Raw genomic sequence first — 16,371 nt, 5'->3', positions numbered from 1 at the left:
CAATTGCCCAGGAATAGAGTTTGAAGACTTACACAAATGGCCTGTGCCTCACCCAGCAGAATGTGCCACGGGTAGGATGCCCATATATCATGGTGTGTCCAGGACACTCCAGGTGTATGCCTGTCTCCTTTCATTCTCAAAAATGCCAGTTTGCAAAATAAGGGCATTGCCACAATAGCTATGGAGTCCAAAAGAACTAAGTATGACACATAACCCTCACTAAAGGAACACACAGTCCAGATGAGAAGGAGAAATAACTATTGATAGTAACAGCTAACATGTATTGAATGCTCATCATATGCCAAGGGCTCCATGTAATTACCTCCCTCAGGCACAACAACCTACGAAACACACAATTATTACCCTCATTTAACACAGGAGGAGTGTGAGGCTTAGAGAGGTGAAGTAGCCTTATCTACCCACAACTAGTTAAAGGCAGAGTTTTCCAGTTTTTAAAAATTATTTTAACCCTAACCATCTTCCTGAGAATCACAGTCCCTTAAGCATGCTGTGGAATAAAATTAATTGAGATGAGTTGGGGAAAAGATCCCAGAAGCAGACCTTTGCACTGCTAGGTTAGATACCAGGCACCATGGAGGGGCTTTTCTGTGTGACCATCTTTTACCCAAGGGCCATCCTGAAGATTAATTGTCCCACGTTTAAAAATTGGTGAAGTAGAATTGAAATCCAGAATAAGCATATGGGGGGGGGGATATGAACAGGATGGTATTAGGCATGAGTCACCGTGGGCTGGAGACCTATGTTCCTGGCTTCCAGTATATTCTTGCTGCCTAATGTGGCACAAAGTGTATGGAACTCAGCGTTGTAGACCAAAACACACTGCACTCACTCATAATCACCATCACCTTTCATTCTGGAAGAACACCTTATTTCATTTAGACATTATATAAATATGCCTGGAAAAGTAAGGGTAGATGAAACCCTGGTTAATAGATTAGCTTACGTTTATTCCCTACTGCAGATGTTGACCAAGGTTTGTCTGTAGATAGAGTGTCCTTTTAAACCACTCTATTCTCTGTCCTCATCACAAAAAGGGTTGCTGAGAGACAACTTTGCCCCCCCACCCCCCACCCCGGAAAATAGTACAGCTGAGAAACTTTATAAAGTTATTCCAGGTAAAGCCACCTTCTGTCTGAATTGGGCTACTCAATTTGGACCTAAGCAAATCTTCCCTCCCCCCTTTTATTTGTATAAGTAAAATAGAAGATAACATGGGCTTCCTTGGGTGAGTCACGATTAAGACGTCAGTGACTTGGGGAAATGCTCCAATTTTGGGTGCCTACTGGACTTAGGCAACCCTGAACAGATGCATTTGAAGAGAAAACAAGCTCTTGAGAAGATGCTTTTTTCAGCTCAGTAACTAATGATGAATCCAAATGTTTCTTCAAACCCGATGACCCAATAAAAATTGCCATAGTAACTATGGCATTGTGGGACACCTCCTTCACACTCACACCACACACTTCCTTAGGAACTGCTGCCACCACCTCCGTGACAGCGCCATCTGCTGGGGAGGGAGGAGGAGGAGATGGCGGGGAAGCTGGCGAGGACAAGGTGATTCTGATTTGTGGGAGTCACTGGGAGAACGGAGTCTTGGGCAGAGATACAGGGTAGAAATTACACTCTGTGGTTTTCACCATGATCGAGAAGTGGTTCCAGCCAAGAGCACCAGGTGAGACAAGATTAGAGCTTACACAGGGGCCCTCTCCCGCGGCACACACTTCGGGTCACCGTCCTTGGAAGAAGCGTTTTCTGCTTCTTGGCCAACTCCCCACGTTCTTTAGGTTTCATTTAAGTATTTCATCCCCAGAGAGATTGTTCTTGAACCACTTGATCTACATTAAGGTCCCCACTGTGTGCCCCATAGGAAGGAGAACTTAGTTGTCCTGTTTGCCACTGGAATCTAAATCAGTGCCTTCGTCCTATTTGGGGCTCAGTAAATATTTACCCAATGAATGAAGAAAGGAGGGAATTAATCATGAGACAGTCACCATCACCATCCATCTAAGGGACTGGATGGTACAAACTAATTAAATCCATTAATTAAATTGATCAGTCAATAAATTTATTCATTCAACAAATACCGAGTCTGGCTGCATTAGTAAGGGTAGTGCTTCCTGGTTGTTACAGTTCGACCCTCTGAGGAATAGGCTCTGAGAGGGAGATGGCTGTGTAGGAGGCTTATTAGGGGATGCTGCTGGGATCAGCACCCATGGGACAGAAAAAAGAAATGGAAATAGACAAAAGGACATGATGAGCTGTGATGCAATTTCAACAGTCCCGTGGGGAGTTCTGCATCTGGGAAGAACCTTGTGAAATATCGGAGTTGGAGTTACGAGCATTTATATAGTATGTCCATGTACATAATGACCTTCTATGACCTTGGGTGAGAAGGCTCTCTTCAGCTCCTCAAAGGGGGCTGAGAGCTGAGGGCTGTCCACCAGCAGCAATCCTAGGAGAATGTTCTCTGTACTTCTTTCCTGAAGGCAGATGCAGTGAGTGGCTCAGCTCAGGATCCACCACAGTCCACCCCTTGTGCCACTAGGATCTACCTCACACAGGTTCTTCTACGATCCCCGGGGCCTCTCTTCCTTGGGGACACTTGGGGGGGATAAATTAAAGTCCGCACTGCTGCAGCTGGTCCTGGGTCCCCAAGTGGTATACACTGTCTTCCTCCTCTTTCTCCCAGATTCCCCTCGCCCTCAGCCAGCCCCTCTGTGGGACTTGGTGGTTCACCTGATGGCATGGTCCAGAGTCTAACCTGTCAGGGGTCTCAGCCTCTGGTAACCATGCCTTTCTCAGGCCAGGAGATAACCCTACCCGGATGGGAACTCTTGTCTACTTCTCCCTTGGCATGAGGAACCCAACGTGCCAGATTTTGTAGTTAACGGGACTCCTGCTGGGTCACCCGGAGGAGGCACTCAGCCTGTGGAAGCTGGTACTCGAAAGCTCCTGGACCCAGAGTTCAGGCTCTGTCATCACAGGCTCCCCACCCAAGTGGGTCATCAGGAGTAGCCAGTCCTGCTTCCTTGTCTCCCTGACTCCTGCATTCCACCGACCAGGGATGCGGGACTCGATGGAGGCCTTTGATTTTAAGTGGGCACTGAGTTCTGGGGGGGCACCCCATTCTTGGAGAGCAGTGCCTGCAGGACAGCAGCCGGGTGCTCCCTCATTCTGGAAGTGGGGTCCTGGAGTCTGTGATGCCACCACTGGACCCTGTAGACTCAGGCCCGTTCCCCCTCCCTCCACCCCCACTACCACAAAAGATGCCCTTGGGCTGACACAACCCGGCTGGAGGTGCCTACAGTATTGTCCCTAAGCCACAGTCTCCTACACACACCTTTCCCCAAAAGTAGAACCAAACTACCCCAGGCTCCATGTTTAGATTTTTCAAGTTAAGCCTAGAAGCAGAAGCACTGGAAGGCAGCTGACCCAGGTCCCCGGCTCCTCCCTGCCCTCTGTGCCAGTCATGAGGATGTGGTGAAGGTGGCAGTTTCATCAGTGACCTGGCCAGGAGGGTTCCTCCTGCATGGCAGCAGTTCACCGGAGCCCGAGAGGCTCCAGCGGACCCTTGGCCGCCTCCTCCCCACATCCATCACACACTTTAGACGCATTGCTTGACAGGCCCGAGATAAAGAGGGAGGAGAATTGAATCAGTGTCCACTTTGGTCTTCAAAACATATCTGATTTGTCTGCCTGTGGATACAGATGACTTCATTTCCTATGCAGTGTTGCAAAAAGCCCGAGTCTCCATGGGGAGCCTTCTCAGAAAGACACCCTCCTCCTCCTCTTCCTCCTCCTCCCCACCTCCTTTCTGCCTCCCCTCCTCCTCTTCATCTTCTCTTCCTCCTCCCCTCCTCATTTTTCTTCTCCTCCTCATCTTCTTCCTCCTCCACATCTCCCTTATCCTCCACCTCCTCCTCTTCCTCTTCCACATCTTCCTTCTCCTGCCCCTCCTCCTCCTCCTTCCCCTCCCCTACCTCCTCCTCCTCCTCCTCCTCCTCCTCCTCCTCCTCCCCCTCCTCCTCCTCCTCCTTCTTCTTCTTCTTCTTCTTCTTCTTCTTCTTCTTCTTCTTCTCTCTCTCTCTCTCTCTCTCTCTCTCTCTCTCTCTCTCTCTCTCCCCCTCCCCTCTCTCCCTCCCCCACTCTTTCCCATCCCAACTTGTCATTAACTAAAATGCATATTAACTAAACATAAGTGTGAGAAAACTCCTCTTGATTTTCCTGGTACCGTCCACATTTAAAAATAAAGTTCTGTGTCCCAGGCAAACTAGGGCAGTTGGCTGTTTTAATACCACATACTAGCTTGGTGGCCTTCAGTAATTACTTATCCCTGGGAGGCTCACTTTTCTATTCTGTGAAATGGAGCTAATAAGACCAAACACAGTCGCTACTGGATTGTGCAAAGGCCAAAACGTGTGTCTGATAGGCAGTCGGGTATGTAAATGGAAGTTGCCAAGTCCCGTGCAAGGAAGATGGCAGAGTCTAACTCTAAGCAGTAGTTGCCTCCGGCTGCAAAGCACTCTTGGAACAATTTTGGCAACTGTGTTGTCTCTCTCTCTGAAGGCAGTGGAATGAAAATAAATGTTTACTATCTGAAGCTACTTTGCATGAACATAGTTTATCTTTATAGTTTGTGCTACCACCTGTTATATTTCTCATATTTAAAAAATTAACTTCATCATTTTCTTCTTGCCTATTTTTAAGGGGTTTAATCATTTTTTCTCACCTCCAATCCTTTCTAATTTTAGCGTTTCGTTTAATTTTTGTGCTTCCTCCTTAATGTCAGAGGTTTTTTTGGTCCATTTTTTAAAAAACCTTATATCCCTGTTCTCTTGTTCTTTTAATTCTAGTTTTCAAAATGCTCTCTTCTTGTTACCTTCTGAAAAGCCTGCCTTTCCCTCTCATTATTTTGTCATTTCTCAGGATACCATTGATTGAACTCAGGCTGTGATGTAGGTTTTCCATCATTTACTTTTTCTTGTCATGTGATGTCAGCTGAGCTCAACATGCCCGCATCCTTCTTTACCGTTGTCTTAGATTTTCACTGAAGTGTCCTATCCTTTATTGCTCTGCTATTTTTTAAACTTCCTTGTGTACTATTTCTAATTCCCTTTTCTAATTCAGCATGGCCTATTTATAAAGGGCAGACAGGAAGCATGGCCACAGAGCCGACAGCTGTGGGGAGAGCCCACGCCCTCGCAAGGATGCTGGTGGTACTCTCTACTCCTCCGTCTGGCTTGCTGACTCCTACAGACCCTCCCACCACTTCCATCCCATTCTCCACTGGGTCCTTAAAGAGCCAGCTTCACCTGGGCCTCACTCTGCCTCCTGCCACATCACAACAGGTCTCCTTAAAGCCTAAGCCTCTCCATGTCGTTTACCTGCTCAGGTGCCTAGTGAGCAGTCCTTTCATTGATTATCCCACAACACTTTGGGAAAATAGTTCGGTTTTGAAGGCCAGAAAAATGAACTGGGCCAAATTTACATGACAAATGGCATGAATGGGAGCCCAGATCTTTAATCATTAGGCTAGACTGCGAAGCTCTACATAGATCAACAAACCAAACTATGTGGTATCTGCCCTCTTAGTGAGGAAATGACTTGCTTGGTCATGGGGCGCAGGGGACGTTAGAGATGGGATTTGAGGCCCCTCTGTCTGAGCTGGCTCCCTAATCCCCCTCCACTGTTCCCTGAGTAGCAAATAATGCACATAAGCATTCTTTTTAAAACAACATAAATACTAAAGATCTGGAATAGTTTGTAACAAGAAGTATGAGAATCTATAATGCACAATTTATGAAAGAAATAAAAGATACATATTATACCATAGACTAGCATTTGGGGGGGAAATGGCCTTATATTAAAGTATAGAGTGTCCCAAAAAATGTATACACACTTGACAGCTGATAGCTCAATTGATTTTTTTTTCTTTTCAGATTTAACCCATAGGAATTAATTATTCAAAGTGCATATACATTTTGGGGGGACACCCTGTATATATCCAACAATTATTGGATATATATATATATATATATATATATATATATATATATCCAATATATATATCCAATATATATATCCAATATATATATTGGGTATCTGTTATGTGCTAGGCACATTCGTATATATTCACTTGTACTAACTATATAAATATATAGCTATACATACATGTACATTACTTCTGTGTGGCAAAGGTTGATTGCCATTGTTCAGATGAGAAAGTTGAAGCTCAAGAAGGCATAAAGTGACTTGCCCAAGGTCAGATGCCTAGTAAATGGTGGAGCTGAGGGATGCAAACTCAGGTCTCTGGTTACAGAAGCTCCAGGTGGGTGCAAAGGCCTTTGGTGGGTGGCTGCCCTCTCACTTGGCCAGGACCCCACAGCACCCAAGAGCCCCCTCGGGGTTGCGGAGAGGATCACAATCTCCCTATATTCCCCCCCCGCCCCCCCCCCCACCGCAGTCTCCAATGCTTGGGCTGCCCTCCTCTGCAGCCCCTCCCTCTGCCCAGTGTGCAGCCACTAATGCTCAAGTGTGAAACCAGTGAAGACACACCTAAGTCCAAAAGCAGAGAGGCCCACACACGGGCACGTTCTCCGGCTGTGAGAAGGACTTGTGAAGACACGCCAAGAGCGCACGCTTTGGGTTAAGACTCTGGCCGGGAGAGTTTGGTGCCTAGGAGCTGGGTGACGGCGCTGGAGGTGAGAAGCAGCAGACACTGTGATATCTTTTCTCAAGTTAGCACATCAGGACTTGGATGCTGCCCAAGAGGCCCTGAAAGCACAGGTCAAAACACAACATTGCTCTTCAATTAATACTTTCCCTGGGTCTTAACAGTCTCTTCCCTTCTTCTCACCTGATTCCCAGCCCCTTAAAAGGCCAAAACCTTCAGCTCGTGGAGAGGAGAGGTGAGGTGAGTGTGGAGGAGAGAAGGAGCCCCTTGTCTTGCTTCACGCCTCCGATCCAGGTTCAACTCCGAACTCGGGGATGGAGAAGCTCTAAGTTAGATGGACCGGCCACGGGAGGCCCCTCGGAGGGGCTGACATCTGCCTCAAGCCCTGAATGAAGAACTTGGTTCTGCTCACCTGCTACTAAGCTTTGGGATTATTCCCTTAAGATTTGAGTGGAAATGTTTATTGATTTTCTCTCTTTGCCTCTACACAGCCCCTCTTTGAGCCGCCTGACCGGGCTCTGTCTGCGATTCTATTGCAGGTGGTGGCCCAGGTGGTGTTATTCATGTGCATGAACACGGCTGGGATCTTCATCAGTTACCTGTCAGACCGCGCCCAGCGCCAGGCCTTCCTGGAGACGCGGAGGTGTGTGGAGGCCAGGCTGCGCCTGGAGACGGAAAACCAAAGACAGGTACCGATGGGAAAGGCTGCGAGTCCTGTTGAGCTTAATTTCTGCCCCGATGTATCTGGACTTGCCTCTCAAAGTGTGTGTCACGGAGCTACCAGGTCTAAAATAGTTATGGAAGGTCCTCCACACTCAAGTAACTGTTCCCTCGAGAAATAAAATGATTCTAGTCTCAGTGTCATCTCCTGCTGCTCTTGACGGACATCTATGCTTCAAGGCTATGGTTCCTAAAACCATGAAAATTCTCCTCTTTTCCCTCCTGTTTTTGAAGCTGTACATTGTTATTTCAGATACAATTACTTTTGCTAGCAATTCAAATTGTAGTAAGCACACACAAGAATCTTGAGTTTCCTAATACCTGAACCTCACTTTCACAAAAGATGACCCAACATAATAGAATTTATGGAACATGACAGGGCTCCCAGGACGAGGGGACAGCAGGTCGGGTCACAGTGGGAGCTATGAGTTCAAGTTTGAAGACATTAAAATAAAGGAGTTTCTTGGGCGGATGTTACAAGAATTTTAAAAATAGCTTCAAATTATATGTTTCACCAAAATAAAATTAGCTTTCATAGGATAAAGATTTTTCCCCTATCAAAATTATTCATCCATTAAAAATGTGTGCCTATTTTAGCCTCTGAGAGCACTTTTCAAAGAGGAATAACAGGAAGGTGTTGAAAATTGGTTATAGAATCAACATATTTTACGTTCAACATGTTTATGTGCCCTTTGGAATTCTTTGTTCAATGGATATGTTCTACAATACAAGGCTCTTTTTATTTAAAGTAGTCTGTGGATACACACTTGTTATTTTAAGCCTTATGCAATACTGGTATGAGAAATTATAAAGAAAGTAGCTGCAAAAGACACAGCATTTTCCTCATCTTCATTTGATCAAGTCATCAGTAAGATGTGGACCTTTGGAATGGGGAAGCCAGGTCTGTGTGGTAATGGATGAAGCAGACAGGCCGGGTGCCAAGACTCAGCTCCGACGCCATGTGTTACTGCCAGGGGCACAGAGGAAATGGCTGAATGGCCAGCTCCTCCATGGACTTCTCAGGATCCAGATTAGGAAATCTCTAAGTTCATGTCTAAAACCAGTATGGAACCTCATCACTGATTTATTGTAGTTGCTCCGAATAACCCTATAGAACAATTTAGAGGAATAACTTTGAGAAAGAATGCACCTTGCGCCCCAAACATGAGGCTCTCCGGGGACTATACGTTGTGTTCCTCTGCAAAGGAGAGCAGCCGCCAGGCAGACACGTCACTCTTTCCATGGGCCCTCTGCCAATTCAGAGAACGCAGCCAGATTAATAATGTGTCCCGCTCTTCTCCATGCTCTGTGGCAACCAGAACTGCAACTGTGGGTGAGTTGTCTGGGCAACTCAGTCTTTTATTTAATGTTCGTGAAATATTGGAGACACTAAAATGATTGCCTTGTTAAACCCATAAGACTTCTTTCCCACCCTTCAAGGGGAGAGTCTTGGAGTCACTGTGATATAAAAATCAAACACTGGTAAAAGGACCTTCCTCTATCCCCTCTAATCTTTGTATCTTTTTAAGTTGGTGAAAAGAAGAAAATCTTAATATACAGGAGCGAGGACAGGTGCCAACTGGAGTGCAGTGGAAAGCTCACTGCAGTTCATGCCACAGCTACCTTACCCCCTAGTTGGGCCACCTAAGCCACTGAACTTTCAGCCCTAGATCCCTCACCCACAAATGGGGCGATGTCTCTCTTCCCAACCTTGTGCTTGCCTCAAATGAGATAATGTGTATAAAGCAATACAGAATTATGTCAGCCTCGTGGTAAGAAAAGATTATCTTTGGGTGGACGATCCCTTGTTCTGAGGATTCAGTAAAATGTGCAGTAGGCGTGTGACGGTCCTGTGTCCACAGTGATGGGAAAGCATTTCTGGGACCCTCTTCTCTCAGCAGTCGTATCTGAGATAGCTGGCTCTGCATCTTTCCGTTGACACTCGATCTCTGTTTCAGGTTCCCATTATCCCTGAGAACCACGTCAGTGGAGATGGGCAGGGAAGTTTTTTTAAGGAGACTGCACAAGATTTGAAATCTTTGCCTAGTGGCCGATCATTCCAGTGAGCTTAAGCGAGATCTGAGTCTTAGTTTCTCCGTCCGTAGCATGGAGATGATAATACTGCCCCCTCCCTCGCGAAGAGGTTCCTTGTGGTTAGAAATAGTGTGTGTAGGCCCCTTGCAGCTCAGTGAAGAGCGTCTAGTAACCTGATTGTGCATAATGGTTTCTGTGAGTCAGCCAACATGGCACAGTCCTGGGAGGACTCATTTGAGAACATGTGGATGGGCTTGTCTCAGTTGAAACCCCAATTGGCAGTTATTCGTGGGGGGAGGGGAATCAGGTCGGTGGTCCTCCTCAGGACACAGTGATCAGAGCTCAGCATTAGGCTCCATGTCTTTTAAAGTATCATGTGTCATTAACAAATTCATCCCCACTTAACTCTTACCAAAGCTAATTATAGTACCGTAACCGTTAGAAATGCTATACTTTGTGAAGGAGACACTGTCCCAAGGGCTTAAATGACATCAGATCCTTTTTCCTTAGGAAATGATTCCCAAAGAGACCAAATGTCATTTTTTAAACACTTCTAAATGCAGAATCAAAAGGCCTTATTTCACAGAAATGAAATGTTCAAGTTTTGTGTGATTTTTCAAGCACTGGCTTTACCTCTTGATAGGATACAAAGGAAATATTTAAATAACTTAATATGTTCAACCATGAATTAATTTATGTATTGAGGGTCTAGCCGTGTGCCATGAGCTTTGCTGGACATTGGGAATATAATGGTCACTAGCAATTGGTTCCTGGTTTTACAGAATTTACCAGACACAGAAAGAGATGGGTGACTATGCAGATACCTATGGGAATGGCATATGGGTCAAACCCAAACTGGAGGTGGACAGAAGCCTACCCAAAAGAAATGATGCCTGAATTGATATGTGCATAGAATTTAGCTCATTGAGAAGTGATGAAGAGTTCTGCATAAAAGTCAAAAAACACATACAAACATCCTGGGAAAAGGGAGAACATAGTTTGTTGGGGCAATTGTGAGTGCTTCCATGGTAACTCACTCCTGTGAAATTCACTTATCCATCCATCCATCCATCCATCCATCCACCCACCCATCAATTTATGTTGGAGTAGCTACAGAGACAAGTAAGACTCAGGCTTCATGCTGGATTGGGACAGGAAGATGAGTAGAACTTTGTTGGGAGAGAAGGAAGAAAGAATTAGCAAAGATACTGATGTTAAGATGTATACAATGTGATGAAGCACGACCCTCGGAACACCCTCTAGCAAATTCGTGTACTTTCTTCAATGGCATACACTGCACTTTTCCAGTCAATGAAAAATAGATATTGAAAGTTAACTATCAGGCATTGATCAATGTACTGTATATACCAAAAGGGAGGAAGTCTGTTACAGATCTCTATTACAGCATGCCCCTTTGGCTCTCAATCTATGCATGCCTTCTTAGGGTAAACTGTGAGCCCCCTAAGAGTGACCCTTAACTCATTCTTCGATACAGCCCACCCAGCAGTGCCTGAAAACCAGCATGGAATATATGGTTATGAAAAGACTGAAGTTTTCAATATTCAATAGTGGTTACTAATCTTTCTTCCCAAGAAAAATCACCAAGCCGTAGCTAAAGGACACGTGGCCCATGAGCCGTGCTGCCTCTTGTTTTGTGAGTCCCATAGCATGATGCATGATGAGGTGCTTGGGGTCCTGAGCAACAGGCTTTTTCCTTCGATAACCTGAGGTTGCATGTGTGGTTCGTAAGGTCAAGAGCAAGCAGGCAGGAGAGACCAGCAAATGTGAACACCCTTTGCTCCATGTCTCTTCTAGAGTAGGCTTTCAGCAAAGCTCCTTAAAGATGGCTCTCTACTTATGACATCTGCTTCCCCTCCCACAGTAACTGGATGGCACAATGCCAGGCAGAAACTACAGAATGGTCCGAAAGGTTGACATTTTTAATCTAGGTGATTGGCTTCAAGAACTTGAGCACATATTGACCCTTCAGAGAGGCAAGGACTTTGTGCTTTTTAAAAAAAAAAAAAATTATCACCAATTATAACTAGCACAGAGCATATTAAATGCCTCTTGTCTGGTCTCTTGGGCCCCAGCTTCCCTTCCTCCAATGTGTTCTCCATCCCAAAGGCCTGGTCTGGTTCAGAAGCAGTACCTTGTAGGGGTTCAAAGCAAAATCTTCAGTGTCTAGGAGATCTGGATTCCAATCCTACTTCCTGTGCTTCTTGACCGTGGGAACTTAGGCAAACTATTGCCTCTAGAGCAGTGGTTCTCAACCTTCCTAATGCCGCGACCCTTTAATACAGTTCCTCATGTTGTGGTGACCCCCAATTTCATTGTTACACATTGAACATAATTAAAGCATAGTGATTAATCACAAAAACAACATGTAATTATATATGTGTTTTCCGATGGTCTTAAGCGACCCCTGTGAAAGGGTCGTTCGACCCCCAAAGGGGTCGCGACCCACAGGTTGAGAACCGCTGCTCTAGAGACCTTGCTTTTTAGGTGTGATGTGCACATAATGATGATTCCTTTCTCCAAGTGGTGAGAGTGGAGGGTTAAGGATGAACAGGGCTTCGCCCAAGGCAGAGGGAGCCAAGGACCTGACATCGATGCCACTCCTCTCTCAGGAAAACCCTTCAGTGGCCGCATTCCCTCCAAGATAAAGTCCAAACCCCTGTGTGACCCAACAGGCCCTCCAGGACCTAGTCTCCATGTCCTCTCTCCCAGATCCTTCTTCGCCGCCTTGCCTTGCACTCACCAAACGACCACCGGCTCCCTGAACTGCTGTTTCGCTTCCCTGTGCTATGCGGTTCTTCAGCCTGAGCGGCCACCCCCTCCTCATGTCTCTGCTCCCGCATCTCTTCCTCCATGAGGCTTCTTCTCCCCCGGGTTGAAGGAAACGCTTTTCTCGTATTTCCAGCATGTTTTAACATTAACTCTCTTACAGAACCATTTAGAACCTTTACTAGTCTGTATTTCTCTCCTTGGCCAATAAGGACTACTTCAAGGCAACTCCTCCTGTGTGAGTTATCTGCTTCCCTGGTATTTATTCAGCACAATGGCTGGAATATAACATCTTCTGATTGATGTTTTATTGAATTCAAATGTTGGTGCCTTGGCTTCACTGCTACCTACAGGAGGGCCATGTTAAAATAATTCTGTGTAAAAGTCAAGACATTTGTGCCCACTGTGATGCCATCAGAGACGTGGTGGCAGGAGGATGCTTATCCAATGCAGCAGAGACTGGGGCGGGCTGAGCCTGTGTCTTGCACAGACCTGCCAGGGGAATTTTCCATCTGGAAGCCACATCTTGGAACATCTCTCTTTGGGGAGTTAGATTCTAATTATTGTAGTTTTGGTAATTCCGCTGCTCCTCCCAAATGATCCAAATGGCCCATATTTATTTTAAATATTTAAATGAATTAATTGTTTTCCTTTTAGCTTTGAGAGTTGCCCAAACCATTATGGTAATCATGGCATTTTGGAGTCTCAGAAGCTCTGGGGGCACCGAATAACGTTTCTTTTGATGCCATATGTTGCAGCAGCAGGACAATTTATTATTAAATGCGGCAGATGTTCCAGCTGTGTTAAAGCAATTCTGTTTAACTTTAACATCTTTGTTAGACAATATTGATGGAAGTTAGTGGTTCGGACAATAGGTTGGATGGGAAAGTTGGGTTTCCTACTGTGTTCTGAGTTGGTTGGTTTGATTCATGTTAGTGCCCTATAACATCTAGGAAATGGTTTTTAAAGCTACAGATAACTGTTAACTGCTAGTGAGACAGAGCCTTGTCATTCATTCATTCATTCATTTATTCAGGAAGAGTCAATTCAAGGTTGACCTGAAAGTGGCAGAATCTCAGAAAATTTGTGGGGTTTTTTGTTCCAGGTCAATGGGTATCTTCATAATCCGAACACTTCTTGAACCTCACACCATCAAGCCATTTATCTGCTTTTCTCCATCTCTTACATTCAAGACCACCCTTGTACCACCCATCTGTCAGGTTCACCTTTTTCTGTTATAAATATATTTTATGGAACTCTTCTCCAGTTTGTACTGGAATTTCTGTTTCCTAAACATTCTTATCACGTACTACATTCATGCCGTTTTCATGCCATTGCTTATGTTTTTCCTGCCTATCTGGTATAAAGCTCCTTTCACCCCCTAAACCTTATCCACTCTTCAAGGCTCAGCTCAAATGTCACATCTTCTGCAAAGACCCTCTCTGTTCCCCCTGCTGTGACCTCCATGAGGGTTTCATTCGTACACTGCTTTATGCAGTGATGCCTTTCTGCATTCTGCTGCGCTCTTTCTTTATTTTTCCTTCTACATGATAAACTCTTTGAAGACTGGATATGTTTCACTCCCATTCTTCACTATAGCTGTGGATCCGGATGTGGAGAAACCCACGCTGGGAAGAAGAGCAGAGACAATGACTATACAATGAGCGCTATAATTGTGTTTTAAAATATTCTTCCTGTCAAAAAATATTTGTGAATGAGCAGATTTGGGAAATACTCTCCTCTTTGGATCTGATTTCTGGGGTCCTTGTCCTCCAAAACCAGGAGTCCAATGTCTTCGTGTCAGTGAACAACTTTGTTGAACTTCCTCCACCTACCAGTCAGACTTCACCTTTTATTATTCCTTTACACAAATGACTTCAGTCTAGGTAGAATCCTGCCTAAGCAAATTTAAAAAAAATAAATTTCACTCAGAGGCATCGTCTTCATCATCACATTCCAATAAGCTTCTCTATCTTTGTGTTTTATTTCTTTCATAGCTTCCTGTCATTACTTTCCATAGTTTTGTTTTCATTTCTTTCAGGTATTTTGGGGAATACAAGTAAAATGTGATGGGAATATTCTCCCTCTATGTCATCCAAAAGCCACTAACCACGTGTGACTATTGAGCAGCCCATGAAATGTGGTTAGTGTGGTTGCGGAATTGATTTTTCTTTTCAATTAATTTAAAAATAGCCATTAAATAACCATTTTTGTCTCTTGTCTCTCTCTGAGTGATTTATCATGACTCAACCTTTGCTTCTGGATTGTTCCCATGTCAGCATCTCTAACACCATGTTCTCTTCTGAGCTCTAGATACCCGTCGTCATGGACAGCTTCATCGGCGTGTCCCGCTGGTATCACTGGCCAGCCTGGTCACGAGCCTCTCATCCCCCTAAAACCTACTTCCTTTCAATATGACACATCCTTGTACCTGATTCACCCACCTCCAGTGGTGCCACTTCCTGTTGATGCTGTCTCCACCATTTATGTACTAACTGTCCCTATCTTTCTTTTTCTATTACTTAATCCCTCCCACAAAATAGCTTTCTGACTGATGCTAATCAGTCGTTAACTAGGGTAAACTGCTCTAACCACCTGAAGTAAACCCTAAAATCCTTCCTGAAAAAGAAGCTGTAGTTTGCTTTTTCCCATTTTCTTTATGAAATAGGAGACCTTGTGGACATATCGAGCCTCATGGGAATGTAGGGAGCATGAGCCACTGCTTTCTCTCCATCCATCGTGTCTCTCTATCTCACAAAGAGCAGGATTCCGTTGTACTATAGTCATAGCCCCTTAGCCTTCTTGTGGGGTAAGAATGTGGCTCCTGTCCTCCAGCAGGGAGCCCACTGGTTCAGTGAGCCCCACAGTGGCCCGCCTGCTCTCTCTCCGGCTGGAGACCTGTAACCAGTACAGAAAGGAGGCCTGGGAAGCCCATGTTCACTCACTTTGCAGCCACCGGCCCCAGCAATGAAGTGGCTGGTCTTGATTGTTGTCTGCCTCTCGTGCCTATTTCTCAGTGGGTTCACTTGAGAGGTGAGGCGTGTAGCTAATTCAAATCTCAAAACCCAGCGAGTATAATGCCTGCCAGGACCGTCTCTTTAGTGCCCAGTTTTAGTATGGAAGCCCTCACACTAAAGCCTTCCTTCCATGATAGTTATTGATCACAGAATACAAGCCACGACCGGGCTCCAGCCCGACCTTTCAGTCATGTCACTGGCTACCTCCATCCTTGTGCTCTGATGCTCCACCAGACAGCAAACAGGCCCCCACACTCTGTGCCTTTGGTTTTTTGCTGGTTTTTCCCTGTTTGCCCTCCAGATCTAGTCTCTATTCTTCTCTGCCTTTCTCTGTGCCCCAGGAGGCTAATGTCTATGGATGCATCAATAGGCCGTTACCCTCTAGTTTCTGACTGGGTTTGCCAAGAAGGCTCTGAATGGAAGGGCAGGGGTCAATGGATTTATCTCCCCATCTCCTACCCTGCCAGGCTGTGCAATGCCAGTGGCTGTATGTTCAGACCAAAGGCCATAGAATCTATCAGGCAGCCCTCAGCCATAGCTACAGGATTGCCCGGTTCCAGAGGTGTCTGTAGATCCACTCTTCCTAGCCTTTGGTTGCTTTCCCACCCATTGTTGGGTTTCTTAACTCTTCACTAAGCTCTCTCCCATGACCTCTTTGGAGGTACCAACTGTGTCCTGCTAGGACCCCCAATGACATGCTCCTTTTGTTTTATTTGTATGAGAGGCGCTACTCCCATCTCCCATTGTGTTTCTGAGGGAGTTCAGTAGACCAGAAAGACTAGGAGTCAGAACAACTCTCCTCGTCCTCCATCCCAAGTGTGGGTACTGAGCACCTGGTCTAAATGTGCCTCGTCTAGATTCAGATGTGCTGTGAGAATAAAATACACACCAAGTTTTGAAGACAATACCAAAGGGGGAAAAAAGGAATGCAAAATACCTCTTTTTTACATACTGGTTACATGTTGATTACACATGGAAATGGCAATATTTGGGGTGCAGCCCTAGGTGCTGGTCCCATTTCAATTCCCAACTTGCTGGTGTGACTCTAAGCAAGTTGTTGAACCACTCTGGACAAGAGTTTTCTCATCTCTCAATTAGAAATGATTATTCTTGTCCTCA

At 45.4% G+C, this 16,371-nt stretch overlaps 1 protein-coding gene across 3 annotated transcripts in view; it reads left to right on the top strand.

Annotated features, from left to right (window-relative positions):
* The window catches only part of ADCY8 (adenylate cyclase 8), a 138,934-nt gene that overhangs the window by 22,405 nt on the left and 100,158 nt on the right, over positions 1–16,371 (top strand). For all 3 annotated transcript variants that reach the window (XM_059672309.1, XM_059672307.1, XM_059672310.1), the window contains exon 2: positions 7,234–7,383. In XM_059672309.1, the coding sequence (XP_059528292.1) occupies positions 7,234–7,383 (150 nt within the window). The remainder of the gene's footprint in view (positions 1–7,233; positions 7,384–16,371) is intronic.

The sequence above is a fragment of the Myotis daubentonii genome, chromosome 17, assembly GCF_963259705.1.
Source record: "Myotis daubentonii chromosome 17, mMyoDau2.1, whole genome shotgun sequence".
Taxonomy (NCBI): Eukaryota; Metazoa; Chordata; class Mammalia; order Chiroptera; family Vespertilionidae; genus Myotis; species Myotis daubentonii.
This window is presented reverse-complemented; position numbering and strand designations above follow the sequence as displayed.